Consider the following 21687-nt stretch of genomic DNA (forward strand, 5'->3'; position numbering starts at 1 on the left):
TTGTTATGGGCCCATGACTGTATACAGAAAAGTCGCAAAGAAAGCACAGAGCATCCTCACTGTTTCTGCTAATGTTAACTTCTTACAGTGCATGGTACATTTGTCAAAATTAAGAAACCAACACAGATACATTACTATGTACAAAACGCTAGACTTTATTTAGATTTCACCAGTTTTTCCACTAATGTCCTTTTTCTCTTCCAGGATCCAATCCAGAATCCCACATTGCATTTAGACTGTCTCCATTTTTAACTTAAAAAAACAAAAAAGACATTTAAAGCAACCCAAATTGGACCTAAATATAAATGCTAAATTTTCCACTTTTGGACAAGCTTCCTTTGGAGATTCTTCTTCAGATCCCAAATAACTAAATACTATTTAAGCCTATTAATGCCCAGATTTATTGTCTTTTCTATTTTTTTCTCCCTATAACCAAACCTGGATCAGAAATACATGCATATATTGTTTTCAGGGAATCAGACCAATTCAAATAGCTTTCTTAAGCTGTGCCACTCAAAATGCAAAATCTTGATTTTTCTTTGTATATTTTCCAGATTTTCTACACTTAGTAATTTTATACTCAGAAAAAATGTTTAGTGTGACATGTGTACTTCTAAAAGGAAAATAATACTTTTTTCAAATATGGATTCCATTGGGTTCACTCATACATTGTGCTCCACGCAAGATGTTGGGCTGGAGACGCCAATATGCATTTATATTTTCCAGTCACAGCTCAGGCTCAATCAACTTTACAGTTTAGAGATCTACTTGATTTGGTTCTTTATTATCATAGTACAGTTTTTTGGAGAGATAACCATTTGAAATCAGTTGAATTACTGCTGTCATTTATTCCCTCCCTATATGAGAATTATATACCTAGGCCCTTTGTCACATGACTTTTCAGTATCTCCCACTAATGTGTATGGTGTAATTTCCCTGTCTCACTGATGTCTGGCTTGGCCACGTGACTTGCTTTGACCAGTGAAAAGTGAGTAAAGTGCCACCATGTCAGTTCCAAGGTGAGGTTTCAAAAGGCATCACAGGTATCTGCTTATGCTCTGACACTTCTGTGATCCATTGTGGGAAAATCTTGCCCCACATTGCCATTGTCCCTTCAGATTAGGCCCCAGAATTAAGACAAAGAGAGCTGACTCAAACCTGACCAGAAGCCTCAAGTCTGGCCTGGCCCCCTAAGCCCAGCCTCAGCCAGCTGGAGTACAGCTGCTCGGCAGAGCTGTGGTTGCTGTTGTAAACCACCGGGGAGGTGCAGTGTCTGTTATGCAATAAAACCTGACTAATAAACACGATTAAAGAGAACTATACAGAGAGGAAAAGAAAAAAAGCTTGTCTCAAATCAGCCCTAACAACCTGCTTTGGAATTGGAGCAACCCATCTGAAGCAGATTCAACTTACTTCCAGGCATCAGTTCAAAGTGAGGCCTCCCTTCTTCAGTGGACGTAAGGGTAGCCAGTTTGCCTTCTATCATCTCTCCATCAATAAATTTCCCATAAAGTGCGGTCCTCTCATCAGGGTACACATAGGCTATCTTCTCTCCAGTCATCTCCCCATCTTCATTTACTTCTCCTACAAGGCTTCCTCCATCCTGATGGGAGAAACCAAAAACCAGAAAATATTATATATAGTATGTCTAGGACATGAGTCCCAAGAAATTTCTCTTCTGCACTCCCATTATTAATATAGTACCAGTAGGGATAATAACAGTTTAGGAACCCAGAGCTTTTCACCTGGGTAAGAAAAACATGATGCATAGCTCCTCATCCAGCTCCATACAAATATACTGCTAGAAAGTCATACGCATTTGGGGCATGTATGCCTGATTTAGAGAGTGGGAAATTCCGTTGCAGTTTGTAATCCGGGACAAGTTACTGATACTCCATCTTGGTTTACTAAGAAATAAATAATGTTTCTTTGATATTTGTAACATCAATTACCAATATTTAAAGGAAATGTAACTAAGTGTTATTTTTGGCCAAAATCAAATATGATGACGATCTTTAGCAAGACACTCCTACCCACTATTCATAAGATCTCCCTTCTCAATATTAAATTTTGGATTTCTAGTGTGTTAGGAAAATATTCAGTTCAAATGTACTTAAGAATTAATTTAGTGTACACAAGTAAAGAGAGTTATCTGCACTTTTTCAGAGGCAAACAAAAGGATGTCTGGACACTGCCTTTCTGAGACTCCTATACCATCACCTTTTTTGGAATTAGAAGGAAAAGTGAAAAAAGATCAACTAAATTCCACTCCCATCTCAATTCTTTCTTCCCACTCTATTTCGTGCTCCCTCTTGCCTCCTTTTAGCAGAGCAGCGCACTTAGCTTCATGCTTAACTCTTTCATTTACTTCATTGCTAGGGGTCATTGAGTACTTTAGGGCAGAGGCTATCATATAATTCTATACCTTGATAAGTGGTAGGGACACAGTAGGTGATTCTTAAACACTTTTTAAATTGAACAGGGTTACCAAAAAGTAATGAATAATTTAAGCTAGGGTGCCAGAGATGTTTCTTTCTTTCTTTTTTTTTTTTCCATCCAGAAGGTCCTCATGGTATAACTTTGAAAATTTAAGACCTTAGGGAGTTTGATTTAACAATAGTAATGCCATGACATCTTTTAAAAGCTTGGTTAATTTCTCCAACTTGAGGATCTAGGAACAGCTAGCTACTCAAAGTCAATGATGTAGGATGACTTTTGAGTGATCCCAAATGCTGCCTTTTTTTTTTTTGCCTTCTAGGAAAAGGGATGTAAATTTAAAATAGAAAGAAAAATACTTAGCAGCATTTTTAATGGATAGAAAGTGCACTAGGGATATAGTCATTGCTCTTTCTTCTCTTCAAGTTAATTCTTAATAATTGAGCATAAATGGAGATGATACTTCCTGCAAGATCTGCCTTCAGGCTTTTAGTGATGATTATTGAATGGAAGGGTATAAGAGCATTTGTGCTTCTTATACTCCATGACTAACATAAGATAACATTACTATTTATTTAAAACAGAAGTCTGTCTTTCCAGGGTCTCACACCTTTCCCCTTAAATGTTTAAATTTCTGGTTTCAGAGGGAGTGAATTTATTTGTCCAGAATGATAAAGTAGAAATTCTTCTTTCATTTCCAAAAGGAGTTATATATTTTTAATTAAAAACCTTATATGAAAAACTTTTTCAAGGTAAATTTTTGAAAGAAATACACTGTCCTTAGGGTGAGCTTACAAATATGGACTGTAGGGAAAATCATCACTTTTTTCTCCCCTTGTTCCTGCTATGGCCCGTTACAGAAATTTCCTCCTCTGCTGTATCAGGTATCAGGGAGTGTGGGGAAAGAAACGGCTGCTTTCTCTCCTCTGCTCACTGGCTCCTCCTTGTGGGGGGAGAAATCGTTCATTTGACTGGTGAGCAGCCAGGGTCTGACACCTACTGACACCCTGGGTAGGGGTTAAAAGGACAAAGGCTGCTTTTCTGCTCACCAATGCTCCTTCCTAAGGCAGAGTCTTCTTTGAGATTTAATATGATAATCAAGGCTAAAGGTTAAAACGTAGCTATATTTTTGGTTTTCAAAATGCAACCATGTTGAGCGAGGCCAATCCATTCACCAATCTTGGCGCACCTTTGATCCCATCTAGGGACTTTAATTGACTATGTCACAAGTAAAATGACAGGTAGTAGGAGAATCTGGTAATCCAACACTTTGCCTGCTTCCTATACTCATCTCTATGTAGAGAGTTCCACTTCCCCTGACTTCAAGATGCACTGTCACATCAGCAGCGCCCCAGCACTGGGCAGCAAGATGCCCACCCTGGCTACTCACGAGGCCAGGTTTCGGTCCTCCTACCCTGGGCAGCACCTCCAGCGCTTCTGATCTTTCTGCTTCTCTTCTCCTAAGCAGTACATGTTACAACTTTTGATCTATCACGGATCCTACCAAGAGGATATTTAAACGCTTTAGCAATTCTTAGAAAATGTTTTACAACATTCTTTTCTTATGCCCTATTCCTAGATTATAACTTATTTTTTAAGAACAATGATGTGTAAGTGGATTTAGCTGGGGTTACTTTTCTTGTTATATATGTAACTGATCATTTCTTTTTATTAGCACTTTTTAATCATAAGGTTTCAGAGTAAAAAATATGTTTTCAGCTTGGTGTGGTGGCTCACACCTGTAATCCCAGCACTTTGGGAGGCCGAGGCAAGGAAATCATCTGAGGTTGGGAGTTTGAGACCAGTGCCTGGTCAACATGGTGAAACCCCATCTTTACTAAAAATACAAAAAAATTAGCCGGGCGTGGTGGCCTGTGCCTGCAATCCCAGCTACTTGGGAGGCTGAGGCAGAAGAATCACTTGAACCCAGGAGGCGGAGGTTGCAGTAAGCCGACATGGCACCACTGCACCTCATCCTGGGCAACAGAGCGAGACTCTGTCTCAAAACAGAAAAAGAGTATTTTGACTTATGAACAAAATAAAATATTAAGCAAAATATTTTCTAGCCAGGTGCAATGGCTCATGCCTGTAATTTCAGCATTTCAGGAGGCCAAGGCAGGTGGATTGCTTGAGCCCAGGAGTTTGAGACTAGGTTTTAGAGAAACCCTGTCTCTAAAAAGAAAACACAAAAATATTAGCCAGATGTGATGACATAGGCCTGTAATCCCAGCTACTAAGGAGGCTGAGGTGGGAAGATGGCTTGAGTCTGGGAGATGGAGGTTGTAGTGAGCCAAGATCGTGCCACTGCACTCCAGCCTGGGCAACAGAACAAGACCCTGTCTCAATAAATAAAAAATAAAATAAAATAAAATAAAGATAAAGTGTTTTCTAAGGTGTATTTTCTGAAACATTTTCTGGAAATTCAGTAACAACAGATGGGACATTTGAAATGCAAACAAAAATTAGAGCATTAATTTCCAACCATGGGTTCTGCCATATCTTTTTACTTTAATAGACTCCAGAAATATCATAAAATGCTATCAAATACTCAAAGGCAAGTTAATTTTAATCACCTTAATTTAAACAATATAAACCATAAAATACCTTAAAAAGCAGTTAGTGGAATTGTAGAATCAAGTAACAACAGTGCAGTAAGCTCCCCCAGATTAAAAATTGCTGGACTGGTTTTTACATATGAGAAACAGGGAATAAAACTAATAGCAACAATGAAATTTTCCACTATCTCCCTCTATGTGCCAAAATAATTAAAAGCAATATATTTTGCCTTTATTAGTGATATAATAAAACCAATTTGTCTCAATTTGTTTTAATCATGATTAATTACTCCTTTCCAAAACAACGCTGAAAAATAATTAATAATGGATTCAAGGGCCAAACAAGTGAGTAACAGTGAGAGGGCATGCCTCATAAACTCTTGGCGTCAGCTGTGGTGACTCTCAGGTTTCACAGCTCCCAAGCTCTAACACAGAATACATTTTACTCTTCATTGTGAAGAGTCACAGTATGTTACTTTCCGGCAGAGTGAACAGTCACACGGCTTACTGGGTAATATATCCAGCACACTCCATGACGAATGTTATCTTTATACTGCCCCTTGAAGATCAGTCTCCCATCTGTGTCATATTCCTGGGCTGGACCGTTCAGCTCTCCGTCTACATACGTGCCCTGGAGAACTCCCCCATCTTCATAAGTGTAAACTCCCTGGCCCTGCAAGGCATCATCCACATAATACCCCTCCAGGGTGCTGTGAGGAAAGGAAAAACAAAAAGGAATAGTCAGACCATGACTCGAGTCTCTTAGAAGAAAGGATCATATTCAAGGAACTGCATGCCCAGCTGTGTCAGCCCTGACATGGATTCAGCGCAGCCTCCTAAATTATCATCGACTGCTAGGAAAAGATGCTTCATGGACGTGGGTAAGACTGAGAAGAAAGATGGAGATTTAATATCCAATCTCATGGTTCCTGGGAATCCTTTTACTCTGCTGGAGAAAATAGAGAAGAAAAAAGCTACTGATGGAAACTGAGAACAAGTTCACTTGAGTATGTTTTCAGGCAATAGAAATTCTGGTGTTACCTGTTCCACACGCAAACCATTCATGTCTAATTTCCCTCAAGAGTGCTCCAGAATTCACTGGTAGTTCTCAAGGGTCTTTCAGATGGCTTGTATATAGTAATCTCTAATGACAGAAATGTGGCTTAAAGTGTGTGAATGTCTACACATTTGTTTCAAGTCACTAATGTATTATTTATCAGTAATAGCCGTAATTGGTATCCAGTCAAATGAAATCCCTTCCATCTCCTTGGAAGACATATGGGGATTTATTTAAGTATATCTATATATCTATGTATGTATGTATGTATATCTATGTATATACATACATCCATGATCATGGCCAGTAGAGGCAAGTAAGGAAGACTGAATGCTCCACCCTGCTGATATCATTAGCATCCTGATAGTTTGAGACCCATGGTCCTATACCAGAAGAAAGCTCACACGGATGCTCACGTGATTTTACCAGCACTTCTCCATCTCTCTCCTTGTAATATATATTTGCAAGTTCAGGAACATGTTTTCATTGTTATCCTCTGAAAGGCCCCATGCAATGAAACTACCCAAAATCCCCTTTAAGTACTAAAATTTGGAATAGGGAAAGACCAACTCAAATTATTTTTAAAATTTAAAATGTAAGAAAATTTTGAAACAAAGACAGCTTGATTATTTTAACATAGGCAGAGAGTATTTATTCATTAATTCAACTAGTAAATTTTTTTTTTCGAGAGAGGATCTTGCTCTATTGCCCAGGCTGGAGTGCAGTGGCATGATCATGACTCACTGCAGCCTCGACCTCCTGGGGCTCAAGTCATCCTCCCACCTCAGCCTCCCAAGTAGCTGGGACCACAGGTATGTGTCACCACACCTGGTTAATTTTTGTTTTTTTTTTTGTAGAGATGAGGTTTTGTCATGTTATGTAGGTTGGTCTCGAACTCCTGGGCTCAAGGGATCCACCCAACTTGGCCTCCCAGCCACAACTAGTCAACATTTACAGTGTGCCTTCTCAGTAGCAAGCATTGTGTGAGGCTCTAGAGCAGATAAGGAACAAAACAAACACAATGGTATAGGAGATACTGGCAAGACACACTGTGAACTGGAGCAGATGGGACGCAAAGCAGGCCATCAGGACTTAGGTGGCTGCACCTGACTCTGTCTGGTAAAGTCTTGACTTATTTCAATGAACAACTGTGAATGATCTATAATTATTAAATGAAAAGTAGATTCTAAATAATGATAGCTTCTGGTTAAAAGGTAATTATACTATTTGTAGTCTCCCAAGGAGATAAATAGTTTTCTTTCAGTTTTATTTGTACTATCAATGACAAATAGGCTTCCTAAATTCATGAAGAGAATAAAGTGCACTTTAGCATAGCTCTTGCATAAATAATCAAAATTCTAAAACAGTGAGGTTGGAAGTAATGAGATTCAACTGTCATTAGACTCCCACAATTAAAAAAAATCATTGGTGAAGGGTACTAATCAAGTGACATAATGATGTAATTTATGTAGTGCAAGAAACTATTCATTTATCTTCATTTTTAGGATTGCCAGGTATAATACAGGATTCCCAGCTAAGTTTGAATTTCAGATAAACAACAAATAATTTTTTAGTTTATGAATGTCCCAAATAGTGAATGGGATATAATTATACTTACATTTTTTTGTTGAGCAAATTCCAATTTAACTGGGTGTCCTGGATTTAACTAGATTTTTATTTGCTCATCCTGGCAACCCTATTGACTTTGGACTCTCAGCAGCATTCAAAATGTTCCTGTGTGAGTTTGGGTAGAATATTACTCCCTGACAGACTAGTCTGCCAATAGTTCTCAGGGTTATGATCAAATCTACAAGACACAGGTCTTGCAAATCAGACAAAAAATAATATGGACTTGCAGACATTTCCCCCAACTGTATTCAGTGGCTTGTCCTAACCTCCCTTACCCATGGAGCCCATCGTCCCATCTATCAGAGTACGAAGAACAAACTGCTATTTCCCTCTTAGCCCAACTGACTCAAAGTACACAAATGCAAATTCTTAAGGCATTGGAAAGCAAATCTTACTGCGTTATTTTTTCAGCCATCTGCTTGAGGCCACAGCTTAGCTTTCTTGGCAACTTTTAATAGTAAGTTAGATGAAATCTGATGACAAAAGAGGGCATATTATACACATAAACTGGGTTCTCCAGGGTGATAAAAGTGATGTTTTTAAAATCCTCTGTCATTGAGGAAATAAAATATACGTTTCTTAGACTGGCATTCAAGGCACTACCTTTCTCTCTAACTGTTCTTTCCAGAGGAGGCTGGCAAACTATGGCCTGCCGACTGTTTTTGTAAATAAAGTTTTACTGGAACAAAGCCATGCATGTTCCTTTCTACATCATCTATGGCTGCTTTCATACTACAACAGCAGTGTTGAACTGCTGCAGCAGAGACCGTATGTGGCCCACAGAGCCTTGATTTTACTCTCACCACACACAGAAAAAGTTTGCTAATCCCTGCTCTAAAAAGCTCTGCTCATATCGAAAGTTTACTCACTGACCTTTATTTAGCTTAGCTTCCACACTATATTTTTCCTTGCTTTCCATAAAGCATATGTGAGCAAACTTTTAAAATCCTTAAGGCCAGCCAGGGGGAAAAAAAGTTATGATTTTTTTTCTTTTCTTTTTTCTTCACTGAAAACAAAAATAATCATGGACTAATAATGAATACTCTGAAATCTCTGGAATTTTTCAATCAAAAAAGAAAGAAGCCAATGGGTGCAGTGGCTCATGACTGTAATCCCAGCACTTTGGGAGGCCAAGGTAGGTGGATCGCTTGAGGCCAGGAGTTTAAGACTAGCCTGGCCAACATGGTGAAACCCCAGCTCTACTAAAAATACAAAAATTAGCCAGGGGTGCTAGCACATGCTTGTAATCACAGCTACTCAGGAGGGTGAGGCGCAAGAATCACTTGAACCCAGGAGGCAGAGGTTGCAGTGAGCTGAAATTGTGCCACTGCACTCCAGCCTGGGTGACAGCGAGACTCTGTCTTAAAAAAAAAATAGACTGGGCATGGTGGTTCACGCCTGTAATCCCAGCCCTTTGGAGGCCGAGGCAGGAGGATCACCTGAGGTCAGGAATTTGAAACTAGCCTGGCCAACATGGTGAAACCCTGTCGCTACTAAAAGTATAAAAATTAGCCGGACATGGTGGCAGGCACCTGTAACCACAGCTACTCGAAAGGCTGAGGCACGAGAATCACTTGAGCCCAGGAGGCAGAGGTTGCAGTGAGCCGAGATTGCACCACTGCAATCTTTTTTATTTTTTATTTTTTTGAGATGGAGTTTCACTCTTGTTGCCCAGGCTGGAGTGCAACGGCACAATCTTGGCTCACTGCAACCTCTGCCTCCTAGGTTCAAGTGATTCTCCTGCCTCAGCCTCCCAAATAGCTGGGATTACAGGCATGTGCCAAGACGCCCGGCTAATTTTGTATTTTTAGTAGAGACGGGGTTTCTTCATGTTGGTCAGGCTGTTCTCGAACTCCTGACCTCAAGTGATCTGCCCACCTCGGCCTCCCAAAGTGCTGGGATTACAGGTGTGAGCCACCGTGCCTGGCTGCACCACTGCCCTCTAACCTGGGCAACAGAGCAAGACTTGTATCCATTAAAATGTTAATATCGGGTCATATTTGAAAAGTGGGTACATAGAAATAGCCTTCTAATGTTTCTTGGTGAAACTGGATTGAGAGCTGGGTTTCAGAGCAAGTCTGCCGGTCACTGTGTTAAACAGAGCCTACTCATCATCCGCGGGGAACCTTGTTTTCCTACAAAGTAAATCTATCCTGATCTTGGCAGCCCTGCCATGCACATTATTCATCAGAGCCTAGGCATGTACTATTACAGAACACTCCATGTCTTTATTGATGTTAAATTTATGTGTCCTATTTCTCTAACTAGATTGTAAGCCCTTTATGGGAACAAATTAGGAAATATGCATCCACGTATCCCCCCCAACATATAAATTTCATGTTGATAATTCCTAAGCAAAAGAATAGAAATGGAAACTGGGATCATTTTGCATTGAGAAGAGAAGATTGAGAAGGAACATAACAGTGTTATTCAAGTGCAGGGAGCATTCTTATATGAATTCGATATGCATACAGGCTGTACGTGAGGAAAGTTTCTTAAACTTCCTTTGCTTCATTTCTTCATTTGTAAACTGGACTACTCAGAGTGTTGTTATAACGGTTAAATGGGTTAATATATATCAAATGCTTAGAATATGGTCTGGCACATAGTGATTGCTTAAATAAAGAACAGCTATTATTATTAAACATGCATATTCATGTGTATGATGGCAAGCTTTCTACTAAAAAACTGGGTTTAAAAAGCATCATAAAAAAAAGCATCATCAAAGAAACAGTTATGAAACACTGAAAGAAATTTATAAAACTGCATTAAATCTATTTTTAAAGAACAAGCAAGAAAAATTCCTATCTGCAGTAATTTATGAGTGATCCAATTGACTAGAAGAAAATAAATGCCTCTAAAAAAAAGCAATATGTGTTCATTGTAAAACAAACACATAAAAAGCAATTCAAGCAATACTAAGATGCAGAAAGTAGAAATTCTCAGTCCTCTTCCCCAATTTCACATACGGTATTTAAGACTTTTTCATTTCTTTTTTTTAAAGATGAAGTCTTGCTGTCGCCTAGGCTGGAATACAGTGGTGCAATCTCGGCTCGCTGCAACCTCCACCTCCTGGGTTCAAGCGATTCTCCTGCCTCAGCCTCCTGAGTAGCTGGGATTACAGGTATGTGCCACCAAGCCTGGTTAATGTTTGTATTTTTAGTAGAGATGGCGTTTCACCATGTTGGCTAAGCTGGTCTCGAACTCCTGACCTCAAGTGATCCACCCGCCTCAGCCTGTGCTAGGATTACAGGTGTGAGCCACCGCTCCTGACCACTCTTTTCATTTCTATACCATGCATTTTCCTACCTTCTGTTTTTGTTATTTTAATAAAAATGGGATCATACTATACATAATATTCTTAACATGCTTAACTTGTATTTTCTTAAAGTTCCTTTCAACATCTTGGCAAATTCTTTAGTATGTTAAGAAATTACAAAAATGGTCTTGCAATTGTTTGATTTTTCTGGTACCATCATCTGAATCAAACAACTGGAAAATGTTGAGGAAATTAAAACATAAATTTTAATTAAATTTCTTTTTCTGCACATAGATCAATTTTGCCTGTTTTATCCAACTCTTGTACTTAAGAGTTAAATTTCGAGAAATCAGTTAAAAAATCTAACTTACAAAGAAATGGAGAAATTTTATAGTTGTTTTCCTAGACTTACATATCTGCATTTTATTCAGATATTGCTGTATTTTCATTAAAAATTCCTGTTAGTATTTGAATATAGAAAACTGTTCTTAGAGACTTAACAGTTTTGGCTTTTCTTCATGGTTCTGGGGTCTAGGTTTTGGACTTTCCGCCTCCTGGGGACTAAATTCTGTTCCCTTCCTTCCACTGTGTTCCCTTCCTTTTGTCAGCCATAGCAATACAATAACTGAGACGAAATTTAAAAAATGAATAATCACTCCTTAAACTCCCATCTCTAACCAAATTGAATTGTGACCCTTAGTATATACATTATTTTAGGAATTATTTTATATGGCAATATATATTATCTTTTGAAACACTGCAAACTAAGCAAAGAGCAGCAACAAGGAGATCCAACCCATCTGCTAGAACTATTTCCAGCCAGAAACTTCAACTTCTCCCAAGGTGTTGGAGCAAGTTTGATGGAGAACTCTAATGCTTCCATATAATATAATGTACTGTCTATCTTTGAAGGTTTTCTTTTTCTATCCTTTAAGAAAAGATCTATGAGTCTACTATAGATCTAATTATCACAAAGCCTCAAAGTAACAGTAAAGTATTTGAAGAGTGAATAATGAAATTTAGTTTTGCTTTCTAAAAACAAACCTCAAGAAAACTTTCTGCAACGGACTAAATGTTTGTATCTCCCCAAATTCCTGTGTTGAACTCCTAACACCCAATAGGATGGTATTAAAAGGTGGGGCCTTTGAGAGGTAATGTGGTCCCAAGGGCAGAGCCCTCTTGAATGGGATTAATGCCCTTATAAAAAGACATTAGAAAGCTTGTTTTCTCTCCCTTTACTTTCCACCATGTGAGGATATCAGGAGAAGATGGACATCTACAAACCAGGAAGTGGGCCCTCGACAGACACAAAGTGTACCGGTGCCCTGATCTTGGACTTCACACCCTCCAGAACTGTGAGAAATAAATTTCTGTTGTCTAAGCCACCCAGTCTATGGAATTTGTTATAGCAGCCCAAACTAAGACACTCTCCTAATAATTATTAATTAATAATAATAGTAACAACAACAATGATAAAATAATCCATCTTTTCCCCTAAGCACCTTCTGAGTGTCCTACACTTTAAGGGTCTTTACAGGTTTTCTCATTCAATCACAGCAATCCTGAAAAGCAGGTATAATTATCTCCATTTTACAAATTAAGTAAATGGAAGTTCAGGGAGGCCAAATAGCTAGAACAGAATTCTTCTGAATTGATTCCTCAGGAAAACCTTCTGTCAATCTTCCAAGCTCTTCCCAAGTTGTTAAGGCCCCTACAAGAACATAACTGAATTCACTCCAGAACTCCTTTTAACATTTCACAACTATGGCTGATGAGTAACTTCAAGGAAAATTAAAGAATGGAAGAAAGGCAGTCAGGCCCACAGCTATTTCCCTGTTTCAAGTTGGAAGATGGTAGCAGATGTAGTGAAAAAGAGGGTTGGTTCTAGAATTGAATTCGCCTTGGTGTGAGTCTCAGCTCCAATCATTTTTAACTAGGTCACCTGGGGCAAGTTATTTAGCCACTCTGTGCCTTAGTTTCTTCGTATGTCAAATGGGATTATAAAACCCACCTCCCAGATTGTTATGAAGACCACGTGTCCAGTGTTGAAGAAATGGTAGTTATCCAATGTTACCCATTTCATTTGCACTCTCTTCTTGCATGTCACAAAAATTTTTGGCCTCAATCAGAACTGTTTGTTGGAATACAGATGAATATATTTGCTGGGTCTGGTTCCAACAAAAGCTAGAGGACCGTCAGGAACACAAAAGAAACTTTTGCCGCATGTGGGAGGTTGGAATGCATGACTTCAGAAGTCCGATCCAACTCCAATTTCTCTGAATTGTGATCAAGCACTTTCTGAAAACTAAACACAAGAAATCCTGCATAGACTTGACACCTGGAGAATGCCATCCTTTCTCAGTGGCTCATCAGACAGGTGACCTTGCTTAGGTTATTTGGCCAGTGATAAATTACACGGAGCCCTTTTGGCAAATGTAGCCAAGCAACATCAGAAAAGGACTTGGGCACAGGAGAAAGAAGCCATGGAGTAGTAAATCCTTTAAAATCAAATTGGCATGTGAAGGAGAGGCATCAACAATATAAACAAATAAAGCTGAATGAATGACCTAATCTCCACCTCATAATTAGGCTAAAAACCACATGACCCTAATATTCCATAGCCCCCGCAAAGCCAATCTGAAGAAATATCTCCTTCTTGTTCACCATTCTAGGATTGTGAAAAGTCTTGCCTTTAGGTTCATAAATCATGGTCAAAATAGAACAATTAAAGAAAGATACATGAAAATAAACATCCAGAATCGAGGGTTAGTATAAAAATTAGAGATGTGTGTATCAAAGTATTCTGAACACTACACGTTTTCATCACACCCCATGGTACTCCAGCAAATCCACTGGTGCCAGACAGACTCCAGATCCACAACAACAAAGCCTCAAGATTCCTGTCACCACGCTGCATAAATTCCTTTATCTCGGGACCAGAGTGGATGTAAAGAAGTCCCAGTTACTGAATCTCAGGATAATTTCTTCTTCCCTTTTAATAGAGGAGGCGGGAATGGACACAATAGCTGCTTTAAAAACAATTTTTAAAATAAGGTTATGTTCTCATTCATTCCTATTGTAGGGCAAACCGTCTGGTAAAGCATGAGTATTCTGATTTTAGGTTTCTGACTTAATAAGCTGGTTGTAGTAACTTAGCTTTTCTCTTCCACATTTTGTCATATAATGAAGAAAAGACTAAGTATTATGATCTCAAAACTAGCAAACATTCTGAATCTGAGACAGTTGTGAACAGGTAAACAATGTACATTTTTGCTATTTAAACTGATTTAGAAATAGATAGCTATTTCTTCCATATGTTGAAGAGGTATCTGTACTCCCATGTTTATTGCACTATTCACAACAGCCAAGATATGAAATCAATCCAAGTTTCCATTAACAGATGAATGGATAAAGAAAATGTGGTATATACGTACACAATGGTATACTATTCAGCATAAAAACAAAACGAAATCCTGTCATTTGTGACAATATGAATGATCCTAGAGGACATCATGTAAAGTGAAATAAGCCAAGCACAAAAGGACAAATACTGCATGATCTCATTTGTATGTGGGGAATCTGAAAAAGCTGATCTTACAGAAGTAGAGAACAGAACAGTGGTTAACAGAGGCTGGGGAGTAGAAGGCAGGAGGGAAGGATGGGGAGAGGTTGGTCAACAGGTACAAAGTTACAGTTAGATAGCAAGAATAAGTTCTGGTGTTCTATTACATAACAGGGTGACTACGGTCAACAGTAATACACTGTATACTTCAAAATAGCTAGAAGAAGGGATTTTGAATGTTCTTACCAGAAAGAAATGATGAATCTTTGAGGTGATGGATATGCTAATTACCCTGATTGGTCATTACACAATGTGTTTATGTATCAAAATCACACTTTACCCCAGAAAAATGTAGAATTATGTGTCAATTAAAATAAAACTTTAAAAATGGCTATTTCTATATTTTACCTTGAATATGTTTAGTTAAGATGTGCAAATTCTCTGCCAATAGTAATTACTTCTATGGCATGGGTTGGGGTTAAAAAAAAGCGGGGGGGAGCACTTTCACATTTCTGAATTTCTTGAAGTTTTGTTTTATTCCACTAAGCATTTGTTATGTTTGCAATTTAAAAATAAAATAAAATATTCTGCTTCTATTTACAAATTCGGTTTTAAAATTTCACAGGGCTATTTTTCCTAGTTATCTGGATATTTGAAATTCTTATTCAGATTTATCTCATTCGATGTCAAGGGAAACACTGATTCTATAATTTTCTTGATATGTTTATATTTGTTTGGATACTTCTCATAAATCATATTCTGGGGTTCAGTTTTCATATAAAATTAGAATATTTAGGCCAAGTCTTCCGTTACTACACTGTGATTTTCCTTGTCTCTTTCCTTGTCAGAACATGGGTTCCCACAATTTCAGACAAACTCTTTGATGGGGACACAAACCAGCATAACAGGTTTCAACAACTTTCTTCAATACAAAGTTTTTGTCTCCTCGCTTGTTATTCAAAACCTACTGTCAGCCTTTTTTAAGGAATTTTTCCAAACCAAAGGTTGATGACTGACAATAAAGGCAAAGCATTCCCACTTAATTTTACCCAATATATCAAGCTCTAAAAGCCGGGGGTGGGAACAGGGAGAAAAAGTAATAGACAAATATAAATAAAAACTGCTTCATGTAGAAACAACTGACTTATCCATAATCAAATCCCACATCTGCCTTAGAAAACCCTGGTAGATTCTTGACCTTTTATTCAGTTGTAAGACTCTCTTACTAATTTTTACAGCAAATCCTTTTAGCAGATGTCTCGTAACATGATCAGTATTTGGGTTTAAGAAGATGAGAATGACCTTTTGAGATCCTGTCACCACACTGTTCCATCATGTGTAATAAAACCAATGATACTGACATTTTCCCCTTAAGGTATTAACTCCCATCTATCTGAAGATAACCAAGATAATCTCTTGAGGTCCTCGCTAACACTATTTTTCCTTGATTCTATTTAATCAACATCTCCACAGGTGTTTGAGTGGTAGATATAAAAATTAGTGAATTGGGTGGGTGTAGTGGCTCACACCCGTAATCCCAGCACTTTGGAAGGCCAAGGCGGGCGGATCACGAGGTCAGGAGATCGAGACCATCCTGGCTAACAAGGTGAAACCCCGTCTCTACTAAAAAAATACAAAAAAAAAAAAAAAAAAAAATGGCCGGGCAGGGTGGTGGGTGCCTGTAGTCCCAGCTACGCAGGAGGCTGAGGCAGGAGAATGGCGTGAACCCAGGAGGCGGAGCCTGCAGTGAGCCAAGATCGCGCCACTGCACTCCAGCCTGGGAGACAGAGCAAGACTCCATCTCAAACAAACAAACAGGCCGGGCGCGGTGGCTCACGCCTGTAATCCCAGCACTTTGGGAGGCCGAGGCGGGTGGATCACGAGGTCAGGAGATCGAGACCATCTTGGCTAACACGGTGAAACCCCGTCTCTACTAAAAATACAAAAAATTAGCTGGGCGTGGTGGCGGGCGCCTGTAGTCCCAGCTAGTTGGGAGGCTGAGGCAGGAGAATGGCGTGAACCCAGGAGGCGGAGCTTGCAGTGAGCCGAGATCGCGCCACTGCACTCCACCCTGGGCGACAGAGCGAGACTCTGTCTCAAAAAACAAAACAAAACAAAACAAACAAACAAACAAACAAAAATTAGTGAATTGGTTAGGCTGGGCACAATGGCTCACGCCTGTAACCCCAGCACTTGAGAGGCTGAGGCGGGTGGATCACTTGAGCTCAGGAGTTTGAGACCAGCCTGGGCAACATGGCAAAACTCCATCTCTATAAAAAATACAAAACAAATTAGCCTGGTGTGGTGGCATGCACCTGTAGTCACAGCTACTCAGGAAGCTGAGGTGGGAGGATCACCTGAGTCCAGGGAGGTTGAGGCTGCAGTGAGCTGTGATCACGGCACTGCACTCCAGCCTGGGCAACGGAGTGAGAACCCATCTAAAATAAAATAAAATAAAATAAAATAAAATAAAATAAAATAAAATAAAATAAAATAAAAAGAATGGTGAATTCATGCCTCAAAAGGAAAAAAAAATCAATGAATGTATTTCTAGCCTATAGATAGTTACTGGGCTAGTGCTGCAACTTGGCCTGGTGCTTCAGCTTGTTCATATCATGACACACCTGCAAATTAATGCATTTGTCTGACACACTGGGGTAAGCGGATGAAGCTGTTTGGGGCTAGAAGTTACTAGCTGGATATGAGAAGACAGGTGCCCAGGAAGTCTCAGGCCCCACTTTGCTATCTTACCCTAGGGCTGAGGGGATCAGCATCTTGAAGCTAACGAGTAGCTCATTCTCGGCACACTGGTTCAGAATTTTAGTCTAGCCCATCAGTACTCTGTGTATCAGCCCCATAAAGCAAGCAGGTAGCCAACACCAAATTCAAACAAATCTGCTGGACTGTTTTCCCAAAGAGTCAATCAGTTACTGGCTATCATCATCAAACTACCAGATTTAAAGTGTGTGTGTGTGTGTGTTTGTGTGTGTGTGGGGGGGAGGGTGGGGGGTGTTCTGGGTGAATTCTACCCTCTCTTTCAGCTCCCACTCTCACTTAGCAAGGACTTCTTTTTAGTATCAAATTAAGAGAAAGTGCTATGAAGCATAAAAGATGTAATAGACACAGATTCTGCCCTCAAGGAAACCTCTGTCCTTGGAGATGAAGGAGACATTTACATAAATATGTACTTGTTGAATGAATAAAAAAATTTGCAGAATAAGGTTAAAAGTGACACTTTTCAGAAAAAAGAGCTATAAAAAAATTGCAGTGGAAATGGGGCAGGAAAAGTTTCCCTCTGCATAGGTTAAAGGAGTCATAGGAAAGAAAAGCAGTGATACCAACTTTTTTTTTTTTGAAACAGGGTCTTGCTCTGTCACCCAGGCTGGAGTGCTCAAGCAATCTTCCTGCCTCAGCTCCCCAGCAGCTGGGACCACAGGTCCCAAGGTCTCTACACCTGGTGGCAGAGACAGGGTCTCACTATGTCGCCCTGGTCAGTTCTCAAATTCCCGGGCTCAAACAGTCCTCCTACCTCAGCCTCCCAAAGTGCTGGGATTACAGATGTGAGCCAACATGCCCAGGCCAATACCAACATACTGAAATGGGCCTCTGTGGCACTCAAGTATCCACCCAAAAGAAAGGAAATAAAATATCTGACAATTTAAAATTTACAGTTTGTAAGCAAAACTCTGCTTTACAAACAGGTGGGGTTGGGGGCAACGGGAAAATGAAGGTTGGAATTATAATTAAAACGAAATTTTACAAAAGTTATTTAGAGGGTTTTTATTGCTCTTCTCACCCCTCATTGCATCGGATCATTGAGAGCCTGAGAAATGTTACCCCCTTTAAAGCAACGCACTTTGCCTACAGAAAAGGGATTCTGGGTCACATACCAGTCCCTGACATCACCCTTCAGTTGTCAGCTTAGACATTTTCTTTCCCAAAGGAAGCTTTGGCCTATTACCAATGTCAGGAGTTTAGTAAGTGGTGCGGTATCCTACAGAATCCTATAACCTGCTTTGGTGAAGTCAGTTTCCATTTTACCCAACCAACGGGTCTGAAAATAGCTAGCCCTTTTGCGGCTCTGAATTCCACTAAATGCTTGAGAAATTCACATGGTCACTCTTTGCTCCTGAAGCTGACAGGGCCTAAAAGTCATTGTTGGGAAGCTGGGCCTGGGCAACCCCATCTCTTCTTGAAAGAAAAACGTCCTATAGTCATTCCTATCTATCACAAGCAAGTAAGGAGCCTCTCCCTCTCAGTGTCCTCAGACAGGGGATGAGAGTAAAATAAAAGAAATCCTGTTGTGAAAAATACTGTAACTAGAGGTACACTGTGGAAAATCATAGTTCTGACATTAGTATTAAATTATCACACAAAAAGACCAACTATCCCACAGACAGGCATTTGAAAAATTGAAGTCTAGAGAGTTGCCCTCCTGTGTGTACCTGTTTATGTCTTATTACTGGGACTGCAATGATGTGGCTTTGAAGAACTTTGCCAGGCATTTTTTCATCAATCTCATGAGGAGAGGCAACAAGCTGAGAAACCGATGAAGCAGAAGAACCAACAAGGTGGCAGAATCTTGCTTCGGGGTACTAAGATGCCAGACCGTGACATCTGGGAGAGTGTGCTGAACGCAGTAGAGTGTGTGTGACCCTTGGAAAAAAGTGTGAATCTGACTTTACTGGAACTGTGCAACTGGCCACTGACAAAAACGATCCCCACTTGTGTGACTTCAGGGAGATGCGCTACCGGAATGATCAAGTGAAATCCATCAAAGAATTGGGTGACCATGTAACCAACTTATGCAAGATGGGGGCCCCCAAATCTGGTATCTTTTGGCCAAGCACACTCTGGGAGACAGTGATGACAAGAGCTGTCATCAGCCTAAGAAGCCTTAGGCTGACTTCCCCATAACCACAGGGTGACTTCCCCAGTCACCAAAGCAGTGCCTACAGGTAGGGGTTAATTTTACCCATTGAATAAATTGTAGAAAAACTTCCACTTGAATTCTTTCGTTTGTATTAGTCCTTAACATAAAATAATTCGGTACCCCCAAAGAACAAAATAAAACTGTGAGTGCTACCTGCCATCAAAGAAGAAGAACTTCCCCCGTCCGTTCTTTTCTCCGTGAACAAAGTTCCCCTCAAATCTGTCTGTGGAGGAGTAGGTGACTGTGCAGAACCCGTGCGGTAATCCGTCATCGTCCAGGTGCCCTGGAGAAAGGGAACCACAAGGCAAACCTTAACATCTTCAGTGCTCCTCCCATCTGACGTCTAAGCATTCAGATGCTGCCAGACAAGTCCCCCACCCAACTCCCCTCCAGCTGCCAAAGGGTCCCCTCCCTGGAACGAAAGGATAGTCAGCGTGCAAAGGTTTCTCACCTCATCGGCACCAGCAGTACCAAATTGATTGTTACGTACACTTTGTGAACTGATAGGTCCAGAACAGACTTAGACACATTCCAGAATATGAACTTTAAATAAGCTTGCTTTTTACCTGGAACTGAGAGTCATTATCAGTAATATTATCTGCAGGGCATGTCACAATTTACCAAGTACTCTCCTGAGAGACCTCATATTTGGAATTGATGCCTCCAATCTCTCATGCTTAACTGAAGTGTGGTTGAGATTCCACAGTTTTATAGTTAATTGCCACATACACAGTCTTTGGAATAAATTATCTAATTCTAGAACATTAAATATGCAATATGATTTTATATATCATTCTATAATATGATGTGGAGGACTGCTAGCCAGTCTGAAAATCTCACTGTTATTGTTATATTCACACGAGGAACATAGTCATATCTTTAAAATTGCCCTAAGATTTATAGAGCTCATTGTACAAACACAGAAACCCAGAGTCCTTCTCACCTTAAACTTAAGCTTAACCTTAAACCTACTGGTTTACTTTACAAAATCTTTCAGCTTTGAATGTTTAGTAATAACCTTATCACATACTGTGATATATCACTGTGTCTCAGAGGGCTTGTGTTTTAAATGGGGCCAGAGTATACACATGGTTATTTAAGCAAGGATTGTGAACATCAGCAGAAGTTATTACATGGACTTTTAAGTCACTGGTTATTCCTAGGTCAAAGATTGGTATAGTTTAATATTGACATTTACAGTCAACGTTTATGCTTTTCATTACTATCTACATGTTTTACAAAACCCAGGAATCACCTTATTGGTGTCTTCCCAATCATTCTGGTGAGCTGATTTTGCAGAGGTGGGTGAAAATGAAGGCAGTAGTTATTCTACTGGCTTTTTCTTGGGGTAACAACCTGGGTCATGGAGAGAAAAGGTATGAAAACATTAAACACTGTGTCTAATGCAGGGACATTAAACATTGAAATGTAGCTTCCAGATGGCTCACAGACATAAAAGGAAACACAAACCATACTACCACAATGAAAGCTTTAGTCTCCTCAAATAATTTATTCTAACATGATAAAAGAATATTAGCCCTTGGAAAAGATGGTAAGTACACACTCTTATAAAGAATAAATATGCGGCCGGGCATGGTGGCTCACGCCTATAATCCCAGCACTTTCGGAGGCTGAGGTGGGTGGATCACCTTAGGTCCAGAGTTTGAGACCAGCCTGGCCAACACAGTGAAACCCCGTCTTTACTAAAAATACAAAAAATTAGCCAGGCATGGTGGCGGACATCTGTAATCCCAGCTACTCAGGAGGCTGAGGCAGGAGAATCGCTTGAACCCAGGAAGCAGAGGTTGCAGTGAGCCAAGATTGTGCCACTGCACTCCAGCGTGGGCAACAAGAATGAAACTCCATCTCAACAACAACAATAAAAAGAATAAATATGCTCTTTATTTGTATCATTAATTACATAAACATAAAATAGCTGCAAACAACTATAGTGTTTTATTGCTACATCTGACTCTGTATACAATGGGTTACCTAGAACATCTTACAATAAGACACATCTACTTAAATAAATCATAATCAATATGGATCCCTTCCTCTTAACACAAAAGAGGAAAGGCCCAGGAAATTAATGGTCAGAAGGGAACTAGGCCATAATTGCTTTCTTCTCGCTCAAAAACTAATTGTACATGACATAAATTCAATGACATTTGAGTCATATGAAATCACTTGGACAATTATTTTCTAAATATCTGATGCCATTTCTCTCATTGAAATAAATTAAATTTGCTTTTTTCT

The 21687-nt window shown here is 39.6% G+C and overlaps 1 protein-coding gene across 2 annotated transcripts in view; it reads right to left on the bottom strand.

Moving 5' to 3' along the window:
- Positions 1-21687, bottom strand: part of SETD7 (SET domain containing 7, histone lysine methyltransferase) — a 51468-nt gene that overhangs the window by 21558 nt on the left and 8223 nt on the right. Inside the window, exons 2-4 of one of the 2 annotated variants that reach the window (XM_004040406.5) lie at positions 19585-19714; positions 5500-5701; positions 1414-1603 (exon numbers count right to left, since the gene is read on the bottom strand). In XM_004040406.5, the coding sequence (XP_004040454.2) occupies positions 1414-1603; positions 5500-5701; positions 19585-19714 (522 nt within the window). Of the gene's footprint in view, positions 1-1413; positions 1604-5499; positions 5702-16855; positions 17029-19584; positions 19715-21687 lie in introns of those variants that run through there. The other variant, XM_063705554.1, reaches the window with a different exon arrangement.

This window comes from Gorilla gorilla, chromosome 3 (assembly GCF_029281585.2).
Source record: "Gorilla gorilla gorilla isolate KB3781 chromosome 3, NHGRI_mGorGor1-v2.1_pri, whole genome shotgun sequence".
NCBI lineage: Eukaryota > Metazoa > Chordata > Mammalia > Primates > Hominidae > Gorilla > Gorilla gorilla.